This window comes from Anas platyrhynchos, chromosome 2 (genome assembly GCF_047663525.1).
Source record: "Anas platyrhynchos isolate ZD024472 breed Pekin duck chromosome 2, IASCAAS_PekinDuck_T2T, whole genome shotgun sequence".
NCBI classification, from domain to species: Eukaryota; Metazoa; Chordata; class Aves; order Anseriformes; family Anatidae; genus Anas; species Anas platyrhynchos.
In genome coordinates, this window is record NC_092588.1 from 44,586,904 (window position 1) to 44,609,014 (window position 22,111).

The 22,111-nt window shown below is 36.2% G+C and overlaps 1 protein-coding gene across 4 annotated transcripts in view; it reads right to left on the minus strand.

Annotated features, from left to right (window-relative positions):
- Positions 1–1,729: 1,729 nt before the first annotated feature.
- The window catches only part of TRAPPC8 (trafficking protein particle complex subunit 8), a 48,315-nt gene continuing 27,933 nt past the window's right edge, over positions 1,730–22,111 (minus strand). For 2 of the 4 annotated variants that reach the window (XM_027452178.3, XM_027452176.3), the window contains 12 exons: positions 21,911–22,068; positions 20,993–21,435; positions 19,106–19,253; positions 17,761–17,857; positions 16,917–16,985; positions 16,765–16,805; positions 15,195–15,380; positions 14,535–14,636; positions 7,143–7,190; positions 5,642–5,787; positions 4,765–4,854; positions 1,730–2,773 (listed from right to left, as the gene is read on the minus strand). In XM_027452178.3, coding sequence (XP_027307979.1) covers positions 2,539–2,773; positions 4,765–4,854; positions 5,642–5,787; positions 7,143–7,190; positions 14,535–14,636; positions 15,195–15,380; positions 16,765–16,805; positions 16,917–16,985; positions 17,761–17,857; positions 19,106–19,253; positions 20,993–21,435; positions 21,911–22,068 — 1,763 coding nt within the window. In that variant the 3' untranslated portion in view covers positions 1,730–2,538. The remainder of the gene's footprint in view (positions 2,774–4,764; positions 4,855–5,641; positions 5,788–7,142; positions 7,191–14,534; positions 14,637–15,194; positions 15,381–16,764; positions 16,806–16,916; positions 16,986–17,760; positions 17,858–19,105; positions 19,254–20,992; positions 21,436–21,910; positions 22,069–22,111) is intronic. The other 2 variants (XM_027452180.3, XM_027452177.3) reach the window with 1 other exon arrangement.

The window sequence follows — 22,111 nt, forward strand, 5'->3', positions numbered from 1 at the left end:
TGGTTTAATGTGTACAATAGAGTCATTCCGCAGACACATCATAACAGTCTTTTCTAACATGCTTTAAAGAGTTAGACTCAGATACCACCCTTCCATCGTTGTTTTAGAATATGACAAGTTGAGAATCTCAGTTTTTTTAAGCAGCATGCTGGGAAAGAGAACAAAAGGGAGATTTCAATGAAGGGCGAAAAGAAAGCAAATGCTTTGTTTTTGGTGTTTTTTGTTTTTTTAAAGCAACATGATATTATATCAACAGCATAATCAAAGTCTGGTTTATTTATAGGGTTGAAACAGCTTAGAATGCTGAGTTTTCTGAGTTTTGCTTAGTTGAGAATTCCTTGGGAACAGTTGCTATGCACAGGAAAAAAAAAAATCTCATGTGTACATAAACAGACATAGAAAAGCATCTCATAAGTATATGATGAAGAGGCTGCTAATGTCACCCATACTGAATAAAACATTCCTCCGTCTCCTTAAGCCTCCTGCTCACCCTGTTCCTAGAAGCATTGAGAAACATGAAGGGTTGATCTACATATGGTAGTTCTTTCAAGCCAAGCTATGTGATCTGTGACAGTTTCTCTTTGTTTTAAAAACCTAGATACACACCAGTAGAAACATCAAGGACTGGTTTACTTAATCTAAAAGTTGGGATCATTAAAAAAACCTATACCAGGCAGCAGTTAATTGACTCAGCAGTAAGGCTACTCTTTACAACAATGGAACTTCCAAATCACGAAATATTTCTTAGCAGTTTCTTTTGACAGGCTGAAAGTCAGTTAAATTCTGACTCATATGTCACAAAACTCACGTGGAAACATCCTCTGTCTGAATAATGTGACTTCTGCCACTCAAGTATTCAAAGAAGTGCTGAAAACACATCAGATGTGACTTACTACTTAGTGGCCTACAGCAGGATAGCTGGCTGGCATAAATAACACTTTCATTCCTAAAAAGATTGCCAAGACAGAGCACTCGTGACATAGTGCAATGCCAAGAAAAATTTAGCAAGTGTAGCCTTCAAAGCTGTTCAACAGCAGAAAAGAACTCTGCCCCAGAAGCAGCATGTTTGTTTTATAATATTCAACTATTCTGTTAATGCATCAGCATAGTCCACAGTCATTAAGTATGACTATGAAAGGCCACGTGCTGTGAATGAATTCAAAGACTTTTCAGGAATTTAAGTCCTGGAAACAGACATACAGTAGTGCTGCATAAAAGGTATCAAAAAAAAAAAAAAGCTTCTGAAGGCAGATTTACTGTTTCATAAGTCAATGTTGTTCTGTGATGGAATTTCCTTCAGCCACATGACACAGCAGACAGAAGTCTTCTGTTTCTCCTTGTTCTCGGATAATCCACCATAAACCACATCTCCTAACTCTACGCTGGTTTTGCTGCACTCGATTACTTCACAGCCTTCTCTACGTTCAGCAGCTACTACTCAAATTAAAAATCCTCACCACATACTAACTGATATTCCCCAGGTAGCTGAATCCTGAGACTTGCTCCCAGAAATACCATGTGAGAACTCAAAAGACAAATATAGCAACCTCTGCAATTTTCCCATGTATACCAACACTACACATAGACAACAAGATAGAAACTTCAGAGCAAAAAGGACTAGAATGAACATATTCTAACGTACACAACTGAATTTATATACAAAACCAGCACTAGTAGGTCGCCAAAGCTGTATAAAAAGGAAGGAAAAAAATTTAAAGGCAGCAGTCCATACAGTGAATATGGTGTATGTTTTATTCTATTTACAGTACATTTGTTATAAATATAATACATTTCTTGAAAATCTTGAGTAGATTTTTTTTAAAACAGATCAATTGTTTTAGTTACATAATAAAGCAAGTGACAATTTAAATGACAATCTCATGGTTGTGAAATAGTGCATTCTGTGCTGAGATGAATGAGAAAAAAAATACTCAAACTGGTTGAAGAAATTATTTTTTTAAACACCATAGGTGGGGCTTGTATGTAAACCTTGACAGGTCATCGGCTTTCATAAACATGAAAACTCAAAACAAAGTTTTATACTAAAGAATTGAGGAACAGATTGGAGATACCCTATTGAACTTCACAGTAAGGTTGGGATTTATCATGACTAATGGCTTTAGACAGGAAAAAGCCAGTGATGGTTTCTTCCTGAACCATATCCTAATACAGCCACAAATATTAAACACACCATGCTGGAAGTTGTAACAGCAGTCAAGCTGCGTTTCTGACAGGGCATAGGACATACAAATATGTTCAGATTTGGAGTTAAAGATTATTTTGTGTTATGAATATCTTAATTACCGGAGAAGAAATACATTATAAAAGGATAAACGAATTTTCAGTCCAACGTGCGTTGCATTGAGAAACAAATTGACAAGTAGTCTGAATATTTTGCTATTTTCTTTCCTACACAATCTCTAGTAACAAGTTAGATGTTTGAGGTGCTATTTCAAAAAACTGCAGCAAAATGTCAACCAGCAATATAAGAAAAGAATCCCATTTATTTTGTCTTTTAGTATGATTTTTCAGAAGTGGTCAGATATTATTAATAATAATCAGTGCAGGCATGGAGTTCTGCTGACTTGTTTCAAACAAAGTAACTTGGTCCGCTAGCTTGGCAAATACTCTGGGGGTTCCAAGATTATAGACACCTGTATGAACAAAGCAAGCTTTTAGCTGCAAGCTATAGACTTCCTGGCTTTTCAGTTGAAGCTTGTACTGTGTTTGCCCAAGCCACGTAAAAGATCCATGGATTTCTAGTGCTTCTGGGCTGAAAAAGAAGGTAACAGGAGTTACTTCTCGCAATTCAGACATTAGCAGTTTACATGAACCCCTCAATTTGAAGCTTTCCCAAAACTTCTGAATGCACTGTGTGTTCACAATCAGCCCCTTACAAATATGCTTGTTTATACTTTCTGAAAAGTAACCGAAAACCAGGAATTGTACAACTAAGTTCCTACTCTGGCAGTCTTCAGATGCTAGAGTTGGTCTTCTTTGGAATCTTAGAAGTTGCTGGGTCTTTTTCATTACTTGCCAATAATAATTTCCCTTAAATCACTGCATTCCTCAAATACTTCATTGTTCCACCCTCCCAACCTTATCATTAAGAGGTTATCATTTTTCTAGCAAGACAAGCCTAGATTTTGAAAGACAATAGCAATCAAAGATATAGACAGAAGCGTGCTTAACATTTAACCAAGATGCTAAACAGTTTCAAAAAAGCAGCATGTTTGTCCTCTTTCCCACCATGCATACCACGACATCACCTTAGGGATCTGTAAAGATATTCAACACCCACTCATCACGTCCATTTAACTGAGTCCTCTTCACTTCTTTCCAAATACCTTTTACTACTCTGTGACTCACACGAACTTTTACAACTACTCTTCCTTTGTCTCAGATGGATCAGTACAGATCTTTAAAACACTTATTATGTTGTACACCACACACAAAACTTTATACATCTATTTGTAATTATAAATTCCAGTGTACTCCCTGGTTTTATAGAACCATGACAACCATGACATAACAATAGCCTAGGTAACAAGATACCAATTGTCAGTTTTTAAAAGTACTGCATAAGGCATTCTTAAGGCCTGTCCCATGAACTAGAGACAGAACATGTCACGTCAACAGAAATAGTTAACATGGATATACACAGGCACCGCAGTAATTTGGTGGTTACAGTGGAGGGGGGTGGTTTGGTATTTTGCTTTTTTTTTTTTTTTTAAATAAGTGTCAAGGCATGTAACTGCAATACCCAGTCAGACTGGGTCTTATAATGCTTTAAGAGAGCAACCACCTTATGAAAACAAAGAAGTTCAGTGAATAGCTTCCCAGTTTTAAACAACAAATTGAAGACTTTATCCTTCTAATCTTTGTTTCTGAACCCGTGTGTTAGACTCTGGGTTTTTAATTTCTTGTTTACCACGTAAGACAGTCTGTTGGCAAGAAGCACGCATTCCCCATAAACAAGTCCTCGATGTCTCTCAATCTGTCATGTCATCTCCCTCCCTACCCCCTCCCCCAAGATCATTCAAATCAAGAATCCCACAGGTTTATTTTGTGGTAAATCAAGGTAAATCAGGTAGCATTGTATCTAGGATTAGGGTTCACATGAATTTTACGTGAGTTAAACTGCCTTTTATTAACAGAAATTAAAACTAACAGTATCACATGATACTGAATTCCATCTATCCCACTGAAATATCTAAAACTTTTAGAAACAATTCACAAAATATTTCCCCAGTGTAGTATTTTACATAGTACTCCAATTCCAGGTGAAAAGTCAGTCATAAAAATAAGCTGGTAAAATACCAGGGGAAATCTTAGAACCTTTAAGACAACATTTTATACTAGATCACATTACAGCATAAACTATTCAAGTTTATACTTCAAAAGTCGTTTTCTACAAATGCCTTGATACTTTAAAAATGAAAAAAATAACATGTTTAGTAATGTAAGTTTGCTAAAGCCAGTATTCTGCAAGTTTAAGAATGTTTCCACTTTTTTTTTCCCCCAGAAAAGGTCTGCGAAGTTTAATTTAACTACTTGGTCCTCTCAGATACAGCCAAAAGCAAAACAAAAACTGAGAAGTGACTGAAGACACACATTTGACTGTATGAAGCCTAGATCACCTTGCATTCTTTTATTGAAGCCACTATTATAAAGATCTTATTCCAGATATTCAGTGCAGTTAAACTGCAAAACTTCCTAAAACTAGGAAACAATCTCAGGAAATGTTTTGATTAAATGCATTACCTTGTTGTTTTATGCCGCAAATCAATCATCACATCTACAACAGCCTGGGAACAATTGGAAAGTAGGAGAGTGACAGGTACCAGACAGAGGCTGCAAAGACAAATAGTTTCACAGCAATTAAAAAAAGTATAATTAAGGACTATCCAGAATAAGATTTAAGTAGTCAAAAGAAATTTCAGGTCATGCAAAATTAACATGTAGTTGTCTATTATACAACAGTCTGAGACAGTATACATAATACAATCACTTAGTGTCACTAACTCTAGTCAATGTAAAAAAAACTATCGAGCCAATTAAGCCAATTCTGTTCAGATCATTTTCATTTTAGAAGAGTCAAGCATTTTTGCAGGTTTCAACTAATTCACCCTAGTAGTTGTCTATTTGACAGGTTAATTTTGAGATTCTTCCAGGAGAAAAGCCCAAGCAATCTAGACCATTATCATCTTTATTTTTGACATAAGTCAGAACAATGGCTGATCTTGACAAGTCATATACTGTAGACATAGCAGTTCTTTTAATTTAAGACTACTGTTTTGCTGAGGAGCTTTGCTGAGCTCCTCAGAGAAGATATGCTGCTTCCTCCTTTGACACCCACCAAAACGCACAAAGACACCAGAGTATTTATTTTGTTTTCAGTAAGTTTTGATTTCTGTAAGTTACCAGTTAACATTAAAACTGCAAACTGTGATATTATAGCCTGTTTTTTCTACTCTAAACTTCCATTTTACTTATGTATTACCTAAGCAGCAAGTTTAGGAACTCAGCAAGATTTCATGCTGTTTTGTCTTCTGTACTATAATCCACATTGCATCTCTCAACAGGATTTACATCAAATTAACAATATTTCAAAAGTTTCTGCAGAAAGCATTCCACTAACCTTTTTTGATGAAAAGAATGACTGAAAGACTCTGGGTAATGAAGACTCGTCTTGATAAGACTGGAAAGCTGCTCTGGTGTTGGTCTTGCAGGTCCTGGTGTACTTTCTGGTCGAAAAAACTTTAAGAGAGCCATTTCCGGTAACTCCTGAAACAAATTCAGAATGACATTTAAAACATTGGCATGAAACACCATGCAACACAATAAATCCAGTCACAGAAGTTAGAAGTTTTTATTATGAACTCTAATTCCAGGGACATGACTATAGCTTAATTATTCCAATTTTTGTATTTAAGCATTCTAAGTAAGGAAATGATATGGTTATCAGTTACCTTCTTTTGAGAGAGATTTCACAGTCAACTGTGAAAAAACTATCTGTGCATGTTTCACAAAAGCAGGCTAGTGTTGTGGTAATTTGATGCATTTTGGTTTTGTTTTCTTTTTTAAGAAAAAGGGACAGCATTTAGTTCCCTAATTCAGAAGCTGTAACTAGGAAAAAAAAAACATTACCTACCCTGGGAAGTTCACAACAGAAAAGCCAATAACCAAGTTTCCCAGAACAGATCCAAAGTAAAGCAAACAAGTTTATGGAAAACATGCTAGCAGTGACAGGAGGATTTGAAAACACAGAATATCTTAAGAATTGTATAGCAAGCTCTTGTAGACATAGAAGTTGCCTTCCCTTGTCCCCAGCTGTAAGCCCAAGTAAAGCACTGTCATTACTTGGGATTCATCCTAACGTTATAAGCAGAATCAATCTCTGAAGCAGAAGAAATCAGATGACAAAGATGCAACACCAAATGAGGCAAATCTGGCTACATTTGGTCGAGCATTACAGTAATGCTGAACTCTGATCAACATTTAATCTGTTTTGCAAGCAGGATTTATAGAGGCAGGGGCTACCTTCTTCATTGTCTTAAGAAACTATTCTACAAGAGTCCACCTTTAGAAAAAATAGATTTTACAGCAATAAATGTAACTACTTAAAGTGAGGAAAGATTTAAACACACAAATAAGACAGTACACTGCGCAAAGTAATACTTTTCATTTAAGGATGGGGAGTTATACCTTCTAAGTTGAACAGAAATACTAAAAGCAATAAAACCTGACTCAAACATACTCACGGGGCTCAGTGAAATCTGCAAGCATTCTGCAATCCGTGAACATCAATGTTAGCCTCTACTGATTTCCCAGATAAGCCAGGGTTTTTTTGGTGTTATTTTTCCCCTTTCTTCTTGAAAGTACAAGTAGCTTTCTTAAAATATATTTAATTGTTACTGTGTAGTATCTCTCCCCCCAAATTACTTTAAGCCCTAAATGAATTTATTAGTTCCACCCTAACCTTATATGTACCTAATTTGATGGAACTTGACAGCATGAAAAACACCAGCCTTTGAGAGTTCAAATTATAGTTTTTCATTTGAATGTATCTCAAATTATAACCACCTCTTTGACCATACACCAAAATCCTACATACTGTAGTTTGCCCTAGAGTTAATTACCTGTTCCAAGTCCTCCCAATCAGAACTCCCGAGTATTTTTTTAAAACCCTACAAAAGACAAATATGAAGATTTATCTCTACAAATAGACAAAAACATCATGAAATGCAGCAGGAACATTTACCAGTGAAAGTGCAGTATACTAGTAATATTTCAAATCTCTATTTCTAATACTACACCTCTATTGAAGGACTGGAAGGTAACAAGATTAACAGTTTATCGTAACAGGGCTAAATTTTAATTCCAGTCACGCTCTAGGTGTCAGATTCAGCTAAAGACATTCATTTCTTCAGCTGCTCAAGTCTTTTTTTTTTTTTTTTTTTTTGCAATTTATCTGTAACAAGGGCTGTATGATATTTAGCACGATTCTCTTACTTAATGCTTCAGGAGGGAATTAAACACTTACAAATGGTAACCAAGAAGATCTGCATGCAGATCATGGAGCTGCCTATAGATATCTAGTAAGAAATGCTAAGTTTAAAGATGCATTAAACTCCTTCCCTACTCTGGAGTTTCAGAAATTGAATCAAGACTACCAAAAAAAGATACCCATACCCACTTGTGTACCTGTACCCTCCCCTTCAAGAATACGCACCAAACAGGTAATAGCCTCAAGTCACACTTAAAGTAAAACAAGACTAAAAATTAAATGAGCGGTATTTTGTTGCTCAAATTCTAGAGCACCAACCCAAATGGAGTTTTGCCTTTTTAAAGTTCTGAGACCTAAAGTCAGCTTGTTGACCCATTATAGTTCTCTGTAAAGCCTCTGTGGGCCACAGTACACAGCAAGCACCATATGTTCCATACAAGAAGGCCACAACGACATTCAGCATACTCCCTTTAAATAATAGTTTAGGCACAATTTGAAAATCTCAACATTATAACAGTAGCAATACAGACAAGCTCAAATGGAATGGATTTCATCATAGAAAGAGTTTGGAAGAATTGAACTTGACAGTTACAGCAGAACCTTTTTTCCCCTGTCAAGTACTATAGCTGCATTTAAGTTGGACTTTTTTTTTAATGGAAACATTCAATAGATAGCAGCAACAGAGCTGCACTGCTCCCACATGTGCCTTCCAATAGCTTCAAACTGTACGACTGGTACTAGAAAAGCTGTTTCTGTTAATAGAAACCTTTTTACTGTCCAAAGTCATCTACAAAGGTCAGCTTAAAACATACACCTATAAAAAACACAAGCTTACTGTTCCAACTAGAATAATCTTTATAACTTCATTATTTATTCAGTAATTATTAAAAAAAAAGGACCATTAGAGTGAGGTTTTTTGCTTCTTTGAAGCAAAGAAGTGTATTACCCCTAGTTACACTTCAGAAATTGTGTACTATTCACACCAGTTTTTGATTTCTCCTGAAACTGCACTAATGAACTAATTAAAGCTAGAAAACTCAAAATTTACATACTGATCAATGTAGCTTTTGCATTATATGATACATGTAATAGATAGGTCTGCCCATAATAAATACTTCAACTTTAAAAGGCACTTTCGAAGTAAGAAGTCCTTCCTTTCCATCAGATGGGCAGAAACTATGGTATCCTTACATGCAACCATTTAATTTTTTCTTTTAAGGAGTTTTGGACAACTTAAAGTTTTCAAGTTCAGAGACAATCTTCCCAATGATTGGGTCAATGTGCTCTTAAAGGTATTAAGAAAAAATAAAACCAGAGTACCATTTTTAAATCTCAGTTTTAAACTGATTTTCCTTACCACATGATTTGTCTATATTCACTCTAACTCCCGAGTTACATCGATATTAAGAAGTAGCGCTACCAAAAGTGATCATCTCTGAAGTTTCAACCATGCCTTAAGTATTTCATGGAGTTTCCTTTGGGCTAGCACTAGCCTGATCCACAGAACTGAAATAGCAGCCCAGAAGCAAATCTTGCACAGTCCTAGGATGTACACAGATTATTCCTCTCTGAAAGAAATCTATAAGCTTGTGCATTACAAGTCCCTCCATAATAAAAGGAGAGAGCCATACATGGGAACAGAATCACTTAAAGTACGTTTGATTTAATGCACTCATACATACATAACCTCACGTAAACAAGTTAGAACTAAATCACGCTCATAAGTAACACGTTCCACAAGTATGGGTGCTAGTAGTGTAAGATGATGATGAAAGTCTAAAGTGGTAAGTTTCTACTAGGCTGCTCCTTATCTTTAGTCAAGGTCAAGTCTCTGTTAATCAAAATTACAGCAAACACCCCAGCCTGCAATGTTACTTCAACCCCACTATATTGACTGCACTGTGCTTTTGCTTCAGAACCTTTCTGCTTGAATTGACCGGATTAGGAAAAAAAATAGGAGAAAAAACAGAAAGTAGTATTGAGCAACAGCCCTAGCTGAGAATGGATGTTTGAAAAAATCTGAAGTTACTCTATCCTTTAAGTTATGGTAGGGAGGTAAAGAACTCAAATGGCAGAATAGCTGTATTTTAGATGCAGTCATATTTTGACCTTCATTTAATACAGCTGAATTTCTGAAAACAGATTTCAAAAGAGAAACAGACTCCCTGGCAGTATTGCTGTCAGAAAAGAAGTTATCTACAAGTACCAGTCAGTTTTTATTAGTGAGGTTTTTACTTTGCCTAGGCCACATACCATGTGGCACCTCTGAGTTTCTGATTCAGCAAAAAGCTGTATTTAGCAGTTTTTTTCTTACTTTTTGCAAAAGTTGTTTGTTTTTTTTTCCCCCCCAAAGTACACGTGATGGAACGGACAGGTAGATAAACATTTTCTGTACTGTTCAGAGAGCTTTCTATATAACATATAAAAACATTCCTCTATATAGAACTATTTATATACTTATATATAAATATATATATAAAAAACAGTCCTCTATATAAAAACTTTCCTCTGGTTTAACAGAATCAGTATTTGTTAAACGTTCTGTCAGCATTGTGTTCCAATTCTGAAGTTCTAGAAGATGCAAGTAGCTCCTCACATCACCTGAGATACCTACTGTGTCCAGCAACCTGTGCTCAAAAACATTTAATCACCTACTCAATTTTGCAGATAAAAACATCATAGTGTAAACAAAAAGTCTGTCTACAGTGACAGAAAACCAGTAAGCTTCAAAGATGTAGTTATCATTGCCTTGTTTATAATGAAGAGTTTAACGTCTATAATTATATATTGAACACACACGGGAATAAAGTATATCATGTGCATTTGAGCTTTCAAATAAAGTTCAAATAGAATTTCGCTTTTTCTCTTTTTTATAGAGAAGGTATTGAGAAATTTTAGCCAAAAACATTTTAAGCGTTCCCTTAACCCCACTATCTTGTATTTTGTGGAAACCATACTTTTTTTTTTTTTTTAAAGCAGATGTTCTGCCAAGTTATGTTGCTGTGCTACAGGAATAATCGCATCCTGTTGTCTGTTCCACAGTAAACCAAATGGAAGTAACCTGTCCTTGCATTTTGGTCAGAAGACTTAACATTTTAGCTGAGAAACCTTAAGATGACTTATGTATCAGCACATGCAATTACCAATCTATCAGCAACTGCCTAAAGAACTTGAGAAACATGTCAATGAATGCAGATCCAGCACTTCTCTAATGCAGACCTTTACTGAAGCTTTGTTTGACAAGTCATTCAAGTTTGAACAACTCCAAACAAAACCCTTAAAGGCTAGCAAAGAATTATTCAGTCGGTAACTGACAAAGCAGAGGTCAGCAAGTACAGAGAAGTTAATCCCACCCCCCCCCCCCCCCGAGAGCAAGCTATCCAGATTTATTTAATGCAATTATTTGAAGAATTCCATTAAGATTGGAATCACTTGGAGTTTACTTTAAAATAAATTAATAATACAAAACAAAGTGGGAGGGGGTACAGTTTTATTCATGTTTTCTAGAAGTCTACTGTGAAATTGTTCTTTGTTGGGAGTTGCTCTATTGCCAGAAGCAACAGTTCCGTTGGTGGTTACAACACCATGAAGCAGAAGCAGTTCAAGTAAAGAGGAAAAAAAGCCACTCAAAAAGCAACAAGCAGAAACACAGCAAGAAATGCAGGGAGTGGAGCAGATTTTTGCATCCTAGGTGACCACGGTTTGGAATCTGCATATATCTACTTTCCAGAACTGAGTAGCATTTACTGGTGGTAGAAAGCATGCATCTCCATCTCCCTCTGCTGTCTAGTCGACAGAAAACAGCTAAATGCTATACTGTCAGCCCAAGACACTCAAAGTGTCTAGTTTCCAACCCTGGTGATGACTTATACAAAATAAACACAGGTTTACACAAACTATTTGACTGTTGCAAATCCAGAAACTATGTACTGAAAACATAATGGCACAAGTACTGTTTGACTTCGTGATTTCACTGCTTGTGTACCTTTAACTAAAGAGCAAGATATTTTAAACAGAATATGCAAGCCTTAACTAACAGATGAAGTATATTATTTTCCCTGCATAGCCTCATTTAATCCTATTTTGGGGGATTTTTTGGTATTCTTTAATTCTTAACTTCATTCGCTCCACATATTTAACTGCTGCAAAGTCTGTGTTCATTTAACTTGTCACAGAGGACAATCAACTGATCAGAAGTAGGCAGCATGGGTTTATAAAAGGCAGGTCCTGCTTGATTAACCTGACCTCCTCCTGTCAGGCAAGATGACCTAATAAGCAGGTAAGTACAAGACTGCGGATGTTATCTGGATTTTGGTAACACATTTGACATTGTTTCCTATAGTTTCTCCTGAAGAACATGGTTGCTCATGGCTTGGACAGGTATACAGTTCATTGGGTGAAGAACTGGCCGAAGAGTCGCAGTGCATAGGAGTTCAATCTGGCTGATGGCCAGTCATCAGTAGTGCTCTCCAGGGCTCAGTTTTAGGGACAGCTTTGCTTAACATTTTCAGCAAAAGTCTGGATGAGGGGATTGAGGGCACCCTCAGTAAGTTTCCAGATGATACCAAGTTAGGCAGGCCTGTTGATCTGCTTGAATGTAAGGAAAGCTTTGCAGAGGGTTCTCAATAGGCTAAATCAACATGGATCCCAGTCATGACATTCAACAAGGCTTGGTGCTGGGTTCTGCCCCAAGCAGTGGTACAGGCTTGGGAAAGAATGGCTAGTTGCCTGGCAAAAAAGGACCTGGGGGTGCTTGTCACGCTGAACATGAGCCAGCAGTGTGCCCAGCTGGCCAAGGCAGCCAAAGGTATCCTAACCCATATAAAAAAAAAGCATGGCCAGTAGGACCAGGGAAGTAATTGTACCCCTGCACAGGGCACCAATGAGACCACACTTCAAATACTGTTTGGTTTAGGGCCCCTCACTACAGTAAGGGTGTTGACTTGCTCCAGTGTATGCAGTGAAGAGAACTGAAACTGGTGAAGGGAGCAGAAAACACTGCTTATAAGGCGCAATCATGGGAACTGGGGTTTAGTGTGGACAACAGCAGGCTGAGGGCAGACCTCATTCCTCTCCACAGCTACCTTAAAGGAGGCTGTAATAAGGAAGGTGTCCACCTCTTTTCTCAGATGACAGCATGTGAAGAAACTGTCTCAAGTTGCACAAGGGGAGGTTTATATTTCTTCATGGACAGGGTGGTCAAGCTTTGGAACAGGCAACCCATGGGAGTAGTGGAGGTATTCAAGAGACATATGGACACCAAAGGACAGGGTAGGGATTCCATACGTCAGGCTCACAGTTGGGCTTGATCATGAAGGTCTTTCCCAACCTTCAAACTCAGAGTTTGTCTTCTCTTCTCACAATATAAAATTGTATATGAGCATACAAAGTCTCTCCTTCTGCCATCCTGAAATTACAGGTTCTTAAAGTCCAATTTCAACCTGAGCTTTGGTTACCATGAAGACAGAGGAGTTAAGCATTTATTAAAAACAACCACCCTATTCTTAAACTAGATTTCAATAGCATGACAGTAGATAGATTTCTGCTCCTGCAGAACAGAATGGTTCAAAAGAAGCTCTGAGAATTTGTTCATTAAGAAGGTACATACAATCAATGTAGCATCTATTTGTAGTTGTAACAACAATATTGATGAGAATGCAGCCTCTAATCTTTAAGAGGGTAGCATGAATTCCTCAAAACAAGTTGTGATCATTTTTGTTTAGTTTGAAACAACTGAACTCGATGCAAACATCTAGTGTTCTGATATAGTCAACAAAAAATGAAAACCCCTATACCTAGCATGTCTAATGTTTGGTGATATGTTTATTTTAGGATGCAGATGCAATTCATTCCTACTTCTCTCCACATCCATTTGCTAGAACAAGACCTCAATGAGATCAAGGAGCAAAGTCAACAGCATTTTCTCTTGGAACTTCAGATGTTTACAGTATGATCTACTGTGCTACATACAACTTTAAAATACAGGACAGAATATTAGAATGGGAAGTAGTCAGACTAAAGGCATAATATTGTACAGCATAACTTCAGTCCACACATGCAGAGGCTTCTGTTGTTATTTTTGCAACAGAAGCTTTTTCAGAAGTTTGGGTTTAGATTTTCTGATTCTTCAGTGAGAATGAACAGTAGCCGGTTTAGATCAAACTTATGTCCCTTCTGATCTATTTAAATTTCATAGCATAAAAGGACTACACGGAAAAGTCTTAGTGATGTAAAATACTTACAGGCTTATGAACCAAAGCCAAATGCACAGCTTCAGATATCCAAGTAATTCACTATTTGTGCTATAACAATCCCTATAGAAAGTCATATTTGTCTTAATGCTTTATTACCAGAGAAGAGTAAGAGGGCTCACTAAAAGCTGTATATGTAATGCAATGTTGGCAAAAACAAAGAAACCAGCACCAAAGCAAGAAGGAACGGCATTGTACTGGTCAACAGAAAACTAAATTATGGTTTTTAATTTTACACATTAGCCACTTTCATACACAAATTGCATCTGTCATACACATGTTTTTATGCAAACCTAACTCTCATAACTGTTACTGTTTGTGTACCAAGAGACAAATTTCTTGCAGATGTTATTTTCTTTGTATAACCACACAGGCTATAAAATTTGAAAATGAAATATATTATTAGTTTATATATTCAAATAAATATTTCAATGTCTAACTAATTTCCCCAGAGTTTCTGCTTCTGTTTTTAAAAATTTTACAATAAAGGCCTTCACTTAGAAGTTGTGTGTAGTAGAATTCACAAAGTTTTTATCCTGTTAACACTTCATTACTTAGTTTTAACTTTGACTTAATGAATTAAAAAGCTGCTAGATGTAGTCTGAAATACCACAGAAGTTTACAAAACGACATAGCTGTATCTCACTGCAGTCTTATATTAGATTTTACAAAAAGCACACAAAATGATTCAATTTACTTCCATTTACAAGAAAACAGATCACATGCAGTTTGAGAAAGAAGCAATTGCAAAGGAAAGTTTCATAGTAGATTACCTGCTTCTGAGGAAACGAAAAAGCCTCTTTCCCAACTGTGTTAAGGGCAATATGATGCTGACCTTCCAAAATAAGCTGCTTATTGTCTTCCACAACATATGCCTACAAAATACAGAGCAGAGACCACAGACATTAGCAGACCAAAATATATGTTAAGCTTTACAGTCAACATTCTCTCCTTAACTAGAAGATGTTTTGTCAAAAACCTAAATACTAACTTGACTTACATATTTATGTTTATGCTTTAAACTTTGCAAGCACAGACAACAACTGTGGTTCAGACTGCTAATTGCCACTACTTAAGATTTGCATTCGGGTAAATTGGGTCTTCCTCTTCAAAGCAGACGGGGTCACTCTTACAGATCTATGATAAAAGCAAGCATTATGAAAACTTAAAACGTATGTTTTGTTAAATTTTCTCTTTAAAAAAAAGAGCTGATAAGAACTGGATGCATCTAGGACAGCATAAAACCATTTAAGTGATTTACTTCAAGTATTAGGACTGTTTTGTTTACTTACCACTTTTTTAGTTCATTAGTCTGGTTTTAAAAAGTTACATCTGCAAGTTTTGTACAAGTATGCTTGAAAGTTCAGGATGCCACATTATTTTCTACATGTTAAAACTCAGTCAAATTCCAGAGTTCTTACAACTATACGTACCTTCCACAGTACAACGACATTCAAGTCCACTTCACTGCATCTTTGTACCAATCTGACTGCCTCGTCAAATGATTGTTTCACAGCCCTCTGAGATCCATGAGTATGAGATTGCACATGTGTTTTTTTTAATTCAGAGGATAAACTTTGAAAAAGAAAGTCTGCGCAAGGACTAGCTGAACTTATTATCTGGAAGATGAAAGAAAGTGCTCTCAGGAAAAGATGCAAGCTGTTACACGTTTCTCTAACAGAACTTACCATTGTTTGAGAATGGAACTGAAATACTACAATCTCTTGCAAATACATAGCATATGTCATTTTGGTTACAATACTTGCTCTTTTTACAGCCATCAGCACTACATAGTGAAGCTTCCAAAGCAACATATGGGAACAGAGCTACAGATCACTAAAGGTCTAAAAATCATAAGTACTGAACTTAAAAATAAGGTCTTTGATTATTACCAGACAGCCTACCGAGATATAATCAAGTGTGGTGGAGAGAGCTGGAGTCTCTCCTCTGAACTAACATATACACAAATCACTATTGCTTTATTAATAGTGATTAATATTTTGACTAATTATTAGGTTAATAATAAGATTCTTCCAGTTAATTACCCTAAATGCTAGTTAGGAACGTACACGTTACTAGCAAAAATTAGAGATTGCATAGCATGTTCCACCTGTTTTACAGGTACAGGAGTACTGTGCTGTTTGTCAAGTTTGGAAAAGCTTAGCATAAGCTATGACAAATATCAAAAGCTTGTTAAAGAAGTGATGGTTAAGACAGACATCAGTGATGCCTGGACAAACATGATAAATAAGACTACCTCCATTTAAAAAAGTGTTAGACATTCAAGAATACTCTGTTGCAGAGCTGCTTATTTTTTTTCCATCAGCAGAATACTTCTATCCAAAGAGAAAAACTGCTTTTTGAAGTAACTGTCTAAAAGGGAAAGAACCCTTCCCACAGGCCAAGTGGAGAATATTTTCTTACAAGAAAGCGCAAGTTCATGAAGCCTATCCAGATTTTCAGTCATAAATTGAGTATATGTCTATACATCTATAAAAGAAATGGCATTGAGTAGCTTTTCTTTGGCTTTTAAAAGCCAGGTGCATACATAGAAAATCCAATCTCAACATAAAACAAGCAACCTAGTACTGACATCCAACTAACCAAATTCACTATCCTAGTGTAATTTCTGATCCAATACAGTGTCTTATTTTCTCAGGTTTTGGAAAAATATTTCATGTACCAAGATCATTTTCTAAACTGACTCTTCTTCAGACATTTGTATGCTTAAACAGAGTAATAGGATGGGGTAGCCTGTAATTTTAACCATCTTTCAAAAAATTAGAGAAAGACTCCCTGAATTGATTGTAACCTAAATTACTGGTTTTGCAATTTCAGTACCTACATTCATTAGAGGTTTCCACTGTTTACAATGATCTGGAGTTAGAATTTTTAACTTATCTTTGTGAAAAGATAAAAAAAAAAAGCAATAGGGTATGCAAAAAAGGATTTCACTAGGCTACTTGCAAGAGACAAAATATGCAGTTGTACCAGGTAACTTACCTGCTCATTTCCAAAGACAATATCTGCAAATGTGTAGTTTTCTAAGGGATAAAAAGAGAAGGCATTATTTCAGCATCAGACTCAACTGCAGTATACAACATCCCAACTGTATTCCCCTTCAGAAGTGTTACCTCATTCAAAAGAGAACCTACCTTCTGAGTTTTTGCATCTTACTGCTTTAAAGCACAACTTTGCTTTCTCTCTGCTAGCAAGTTTAGTATCTGAAAGAAAAAATTGCAAGATTTTTTCCCCCCTCAACATAATCACAAAGCATCACACATTAGCCATAAGTCAGCCTTTGAACTTCACAGATAAAACTACACTGACACTTACATAGCATGTCTGAACAAGCAGAAAGTAAAGATGACCTTCTGCTAACCCATTCCACTTACTTGTTTATCACAAAACAAGCTTTACTATGTAAAGCACATACAGAGAAAGAAAGAAGGAACAGAAGATAAAAATCACATCCTTCAATACTAATGCAAGAGGAAGATTTGTCTAGATTTACTTTAAATATATAAAGCATCGGCATGCATGTAAAGATAGCACATCAGATACAATAATAGATGTCTATTTTCTTGGGTTGCCTTTTCAAAAATTAGCAGGTTATATTAGCTCAGGCAGGATACACAGCACTAGTAATTCCGGTATATTTCTAATAACTGAATAGAGCATTTGTGAAATATTCTGCTGATCAGTCAAAACATTACACTGATATAAACAAACAAACAAAAAATGCCATGAGACATTTTTCTTGTAAGGTAAGTTATCAACTAACCTAAACATGGATTTCTCCACAAAACTTAAAATAATTTACCTGTAAATTAAGACCATTTTTTAATAAATGAAAGTTGAAAAACACTTCACTTGAGAGGAACACAAAAACACCTATAGCTGAGTTAATCTGAAATGCAAGTTCAACTTCTTAAAAGATTAATTTTCTCATCAGGCAGAAGCTGGACTTGCTATTCTTTTGATACTAAGGATACACACCTTTGTCTTCAGAGATGTTAACAGATTTTTGAAGCTTCCAGTGTTTGCTATTACTCGAAACTTGAACTATATGAAATTCTTTAACACCAGCCTCACTCTAAGGAAGAGACAAAAATAATGTCAAATAAGACCAGTCATACTTGGAATGTTCTTCATTGCACAGTAAGCATTCATCACAAAGTGGTATTGTTGAAATTTTCATTTAACTCCTCATTCACACTATCTGCAATACAGTACTAAGGAGACAAGAACAGATTGAAGACCCACTGTAATATAAAATAGTCCCAGCTCCCAGGAACTTCGAATTCCAGTAAGCAAAGCTATAAGAAGATGAAAAAATCCTATGGAAAAACTCCCATGAGGTGGCATTTTAGAATAACATGACTATAATAAAACCTAGACTTGTTTAAACTCCAGTGCAGACCACTGGCTAGAAGGGGACATAATCTCTAAGATTACTTCAAAATTCTTAGAAAAAAACAGAAATTCAACAACTCTTAAAATTACGTGTCTATATACACATGATGGAAAGTAGCTTTTGGGATCGTTTTCTCTATTGGAAAGAATGAGATGACAGCAGAAAGTTAAATTTTATACAATATCATCTGTAAACTCACTAAGTGCTTTGTACACTTCCTCCTCCTCAAAGAACACTGGCAATATTCACCTTAATATCTGAAGAAAAAAGAACTACACACTTAACATGAAATGACAAATCAGCTCCAAAATTCTCTGTGATTCCACTACCATTTAAGTGTCCAGGAATCCTAATAAGCAGAGGATTTGATTTCCTGGCCTTGTTAAATAAGGAGCAGCTTTAACCAGAAAATGTAAGTAAACTTAAATTAGCACAGTTAGACAAACTAAAATATTGTCATTTGCTTTGCTAAGCCAACAGACATATCTGCATTTGGATTGTGCTTCCAAAAATGTGAGAGTTTATTAATGAATGCGGACACAGAAGCTTCCTTCAGATTATCACTAATTCTGTCGGGGGTGTAGCACAGAGAAGGAACACAGGTTGTCTCATTCAGGAAGTTGCAAGCATTAGGGACATCCATGAATTTGGAATAAGTCTTTCAAAAGGAGCTTGAAGACGAAATCATATACATTTAATGTAGAGGTGGTTCTAGCAGATACCCACAGCTAGTTTTGAGTCATAACTTACTTACTGTTTGTACTTTCTTTCCAACATTAATTGAAAAGTCTAAATATGCAAGGCTTACTTAATATTTCCAGTCAGATTGCTAGTATAAAAGCTCTGAATTAAATATTGGTTCTACTAGAGATGTTTACATGTCTGCTGAGCTTAAGAGTAGTACTGTCATTAAAAAAAAGAACTTACAGTATTGATATTTTCTACATCCACAAACACCAACATGTTGTCCCCTCTGCCTTCATCATCTTCAAGTGCATTACTTCTGCAGACAGTAGCTCGAATATGTAGAGATCGACTAGTACAAATAACTGCAGTGTGCCTTAATACTCTATGACTAGAAATGGAAGAAAAAACAACATTCTGAAGAACCAGGACTGCCATCCATAACTTCTCACCAAGTCTAGCTTTTACATTTCTTGTCAATATCAAGCTATTAAACAATTTATTCCCTTCAACAACCAAAGAGGCATTTTTCTTTTCAACGTATCATTTTGATAGGATGCTAAACAACCATGCTGCAATGGGTAGGCACTGTTCAAACCGTTTCTTATCCAGTTCAAAATACCAGAAAAAAGTTCAGAAGTTACCATGACAAAAAAAATACTTTGTTAATATTTCTTATAAGACAAGTGGCATAATGAAAGCAAACAGGCGTTTATTGGCAGAGGGATGCAATTTAACATGCTTTGGAAATACAGTTTTTCAGCAAGTAAACCATAAAAGGCCCACTAGTGAATCACACCTCCTGCACAAACACTTACTGAAACACCACCACATTCAACAAATTCTCATGAACTGGGAATTATCAAAGGGTACATTTACATGAGTTGTAGTTTGATTTTCAAGAACATGCTGTTGATCTGCTCTTGACAGTCTTCAACTTACTTTGCTTTGGTTTACAGGATGAAAAAGTCTCAGAAGCCAAGCTCACTTGCTCTTTCTCAGAACTAGCCTGAAAAACAATGTCAGCTTGTGGCTGGAGCTTAAGTCCATGGGACTAGAGCTCACCTAAGGTACCATCATCCTTAATGTCTACCGTATGGAGGCAACTCCTAAGCCCTGATGCTACAGATGCATTCCTCCTAGCCTGCACTGCTATTTAATGAAGGCTGAGATGCACTCCTCCAGACAAATCAATCTAGCACATATCTCCATGATGAAATTCTCCCCCACAAAATAATTACATTTGTCAAGTCCACAACCAGATTTCTTACTGGACTGAAAACTAAATCTAGATAAAGCCTATTAAAACTTTCTGCTCTAGCTTTGAGCTTTAACAGTTGTAAAATAATGTTGTAAGCACAGTACTTATAAAATAGTGAAAGACAGCTTGTAGGGGCAGGAGGTGAGGAGAATAGACAGACTTCATATTGAAGCTTTAGTAAACAGAAATTCAGAAATGCCTTCCTAAAGGCTGATACCTTCGCTTTCTGAGCAAAGGCATATCTAACCCCAGAATCTTTGAAAAACAGGTTTCTCAAAATAAGTTCTCCTGAGCCGCCTTAGCTTGGGAAACATGTGGGACTTTAGAATAAGCAATAATAAAATTGAAGTTAAAAATGCTATTGTTAGCCTCTAGTACCAAACTCAACTGTTCATCGTCCCAGGAATGCTCCAAAGAAGAGCTATACAACAGCATGCAAGTCAAACTTGGTATTTAGCCCCTTGTATCATAATACAAGCACTAGCCACATTTTAATTAGGAAAAAAAAAATCTTTGGTTTAAAGCAGACTTTTTCTGTAAAGTACAGAAATTGTCATGAAGCTTTTCTTCTATCTCATAGAGTGATGTGCTCCCAGAAACACAAACTACGAACAGAGTCTGTATTAAACAGTTCCATTAACTCTCCTTCTGTTAAGTTAAGAAATATTGGCACTCTGACGGAAGAAGTATAGGCTATATAGTTTCACATGAAAATTGCATCATACAGTAAAATTATTGCTTAGAACAGCTGATAATAGGCCACATATATCTTCACTGCAATTCAGAGAACTTCAGCAGGTTTTAAATTTATGCTTATGGTGTTTATTATTAACAGCCTAGTAAGTAGGAGAAAAAGGTAGATAACTTACCACATTTTTGAGTGTCTTTTAACACTTTCGTAGTAAAATAAAAAGTTTATTTCATGAACACCTTCTTCATCCGGTCCTCGTAACCACATTGGCAGCTGCACTGATGCCCCAGGAAGAAGCACTGAGTCAGGAAGTGGGACATGTATTACCTCAGGCTGACCTCCAGTGCCAACCCCAAAGTCTGCAGAAGAAGCTGAAGATAGCAGTGCTGTACGCACAGAGGTAGGATCTGTCACAACAGTCTTGTAAGCACTGCAGTTTTCAGAAGCTGAAGGACTTAGTGGTGTTAGAACTGCAGTATTTCCACCAAAAGTGAAAAACTCCGGATGTTTGGACACAACCTTCAGCGCAGTAAGAGGACACTTGCTTACATTCACGAATTCCACATACGCTTTTCTGATTTCTCCACAGAGAAGCCCTGTAGGAAAGTTTATAAAGAACACCTGTATTGGAGAGAACAGGAGGAGAAAAAACTGAACACTGAGTAAAGTTATGAATGATCTTAAAAAAAAATCTAATATTTAAACTACAGAGTGCTGTCATTAGCCAGATAAGAGTACTTCAATAACACTAGGAAGAAAAGCTACCACTTCTATTAACCAACCAACTTGTAGTGTTCTAGATAAAGAACAGCAAACAAAAACACCTATTTGACTCTTCCCTACCCATAGTTATAATTTGGCTACAAAAGCTGTTGCAAACTAAAAACTCAAAAGGGAACATAACAATTTCAGAATTATATTAATTTGGAGGCTTCAAGTCTCCTTTGGAAAACAAACCAAATTATGACCTGTCAGTGCCAAATTTAACTGGAAAAACTTAGACATAAACAAAGTTTAAGACTTCATTGTTGCAACTATATTTATAGTTCTGGATTCAGCAATTTGCTCAAAATTACCAGTAGAAAAAGCTACATACCTCCAGCAAAGGCATTTCTTCTGTAATAATGGGATCTAAACGTCGATCAGGTCCATACTTAATAGATGTTTTTTCTTCTTTTGTGTTATTAAGTCGAGGCCCCTGGATTTCTAAGTCTTGTCGTCCTCGTACAGATAACCCATTGGAGACAAACTTTCCTGAAACAGTTTTAAAAAGTATTTTTTTTTTAAAGCAACTCTT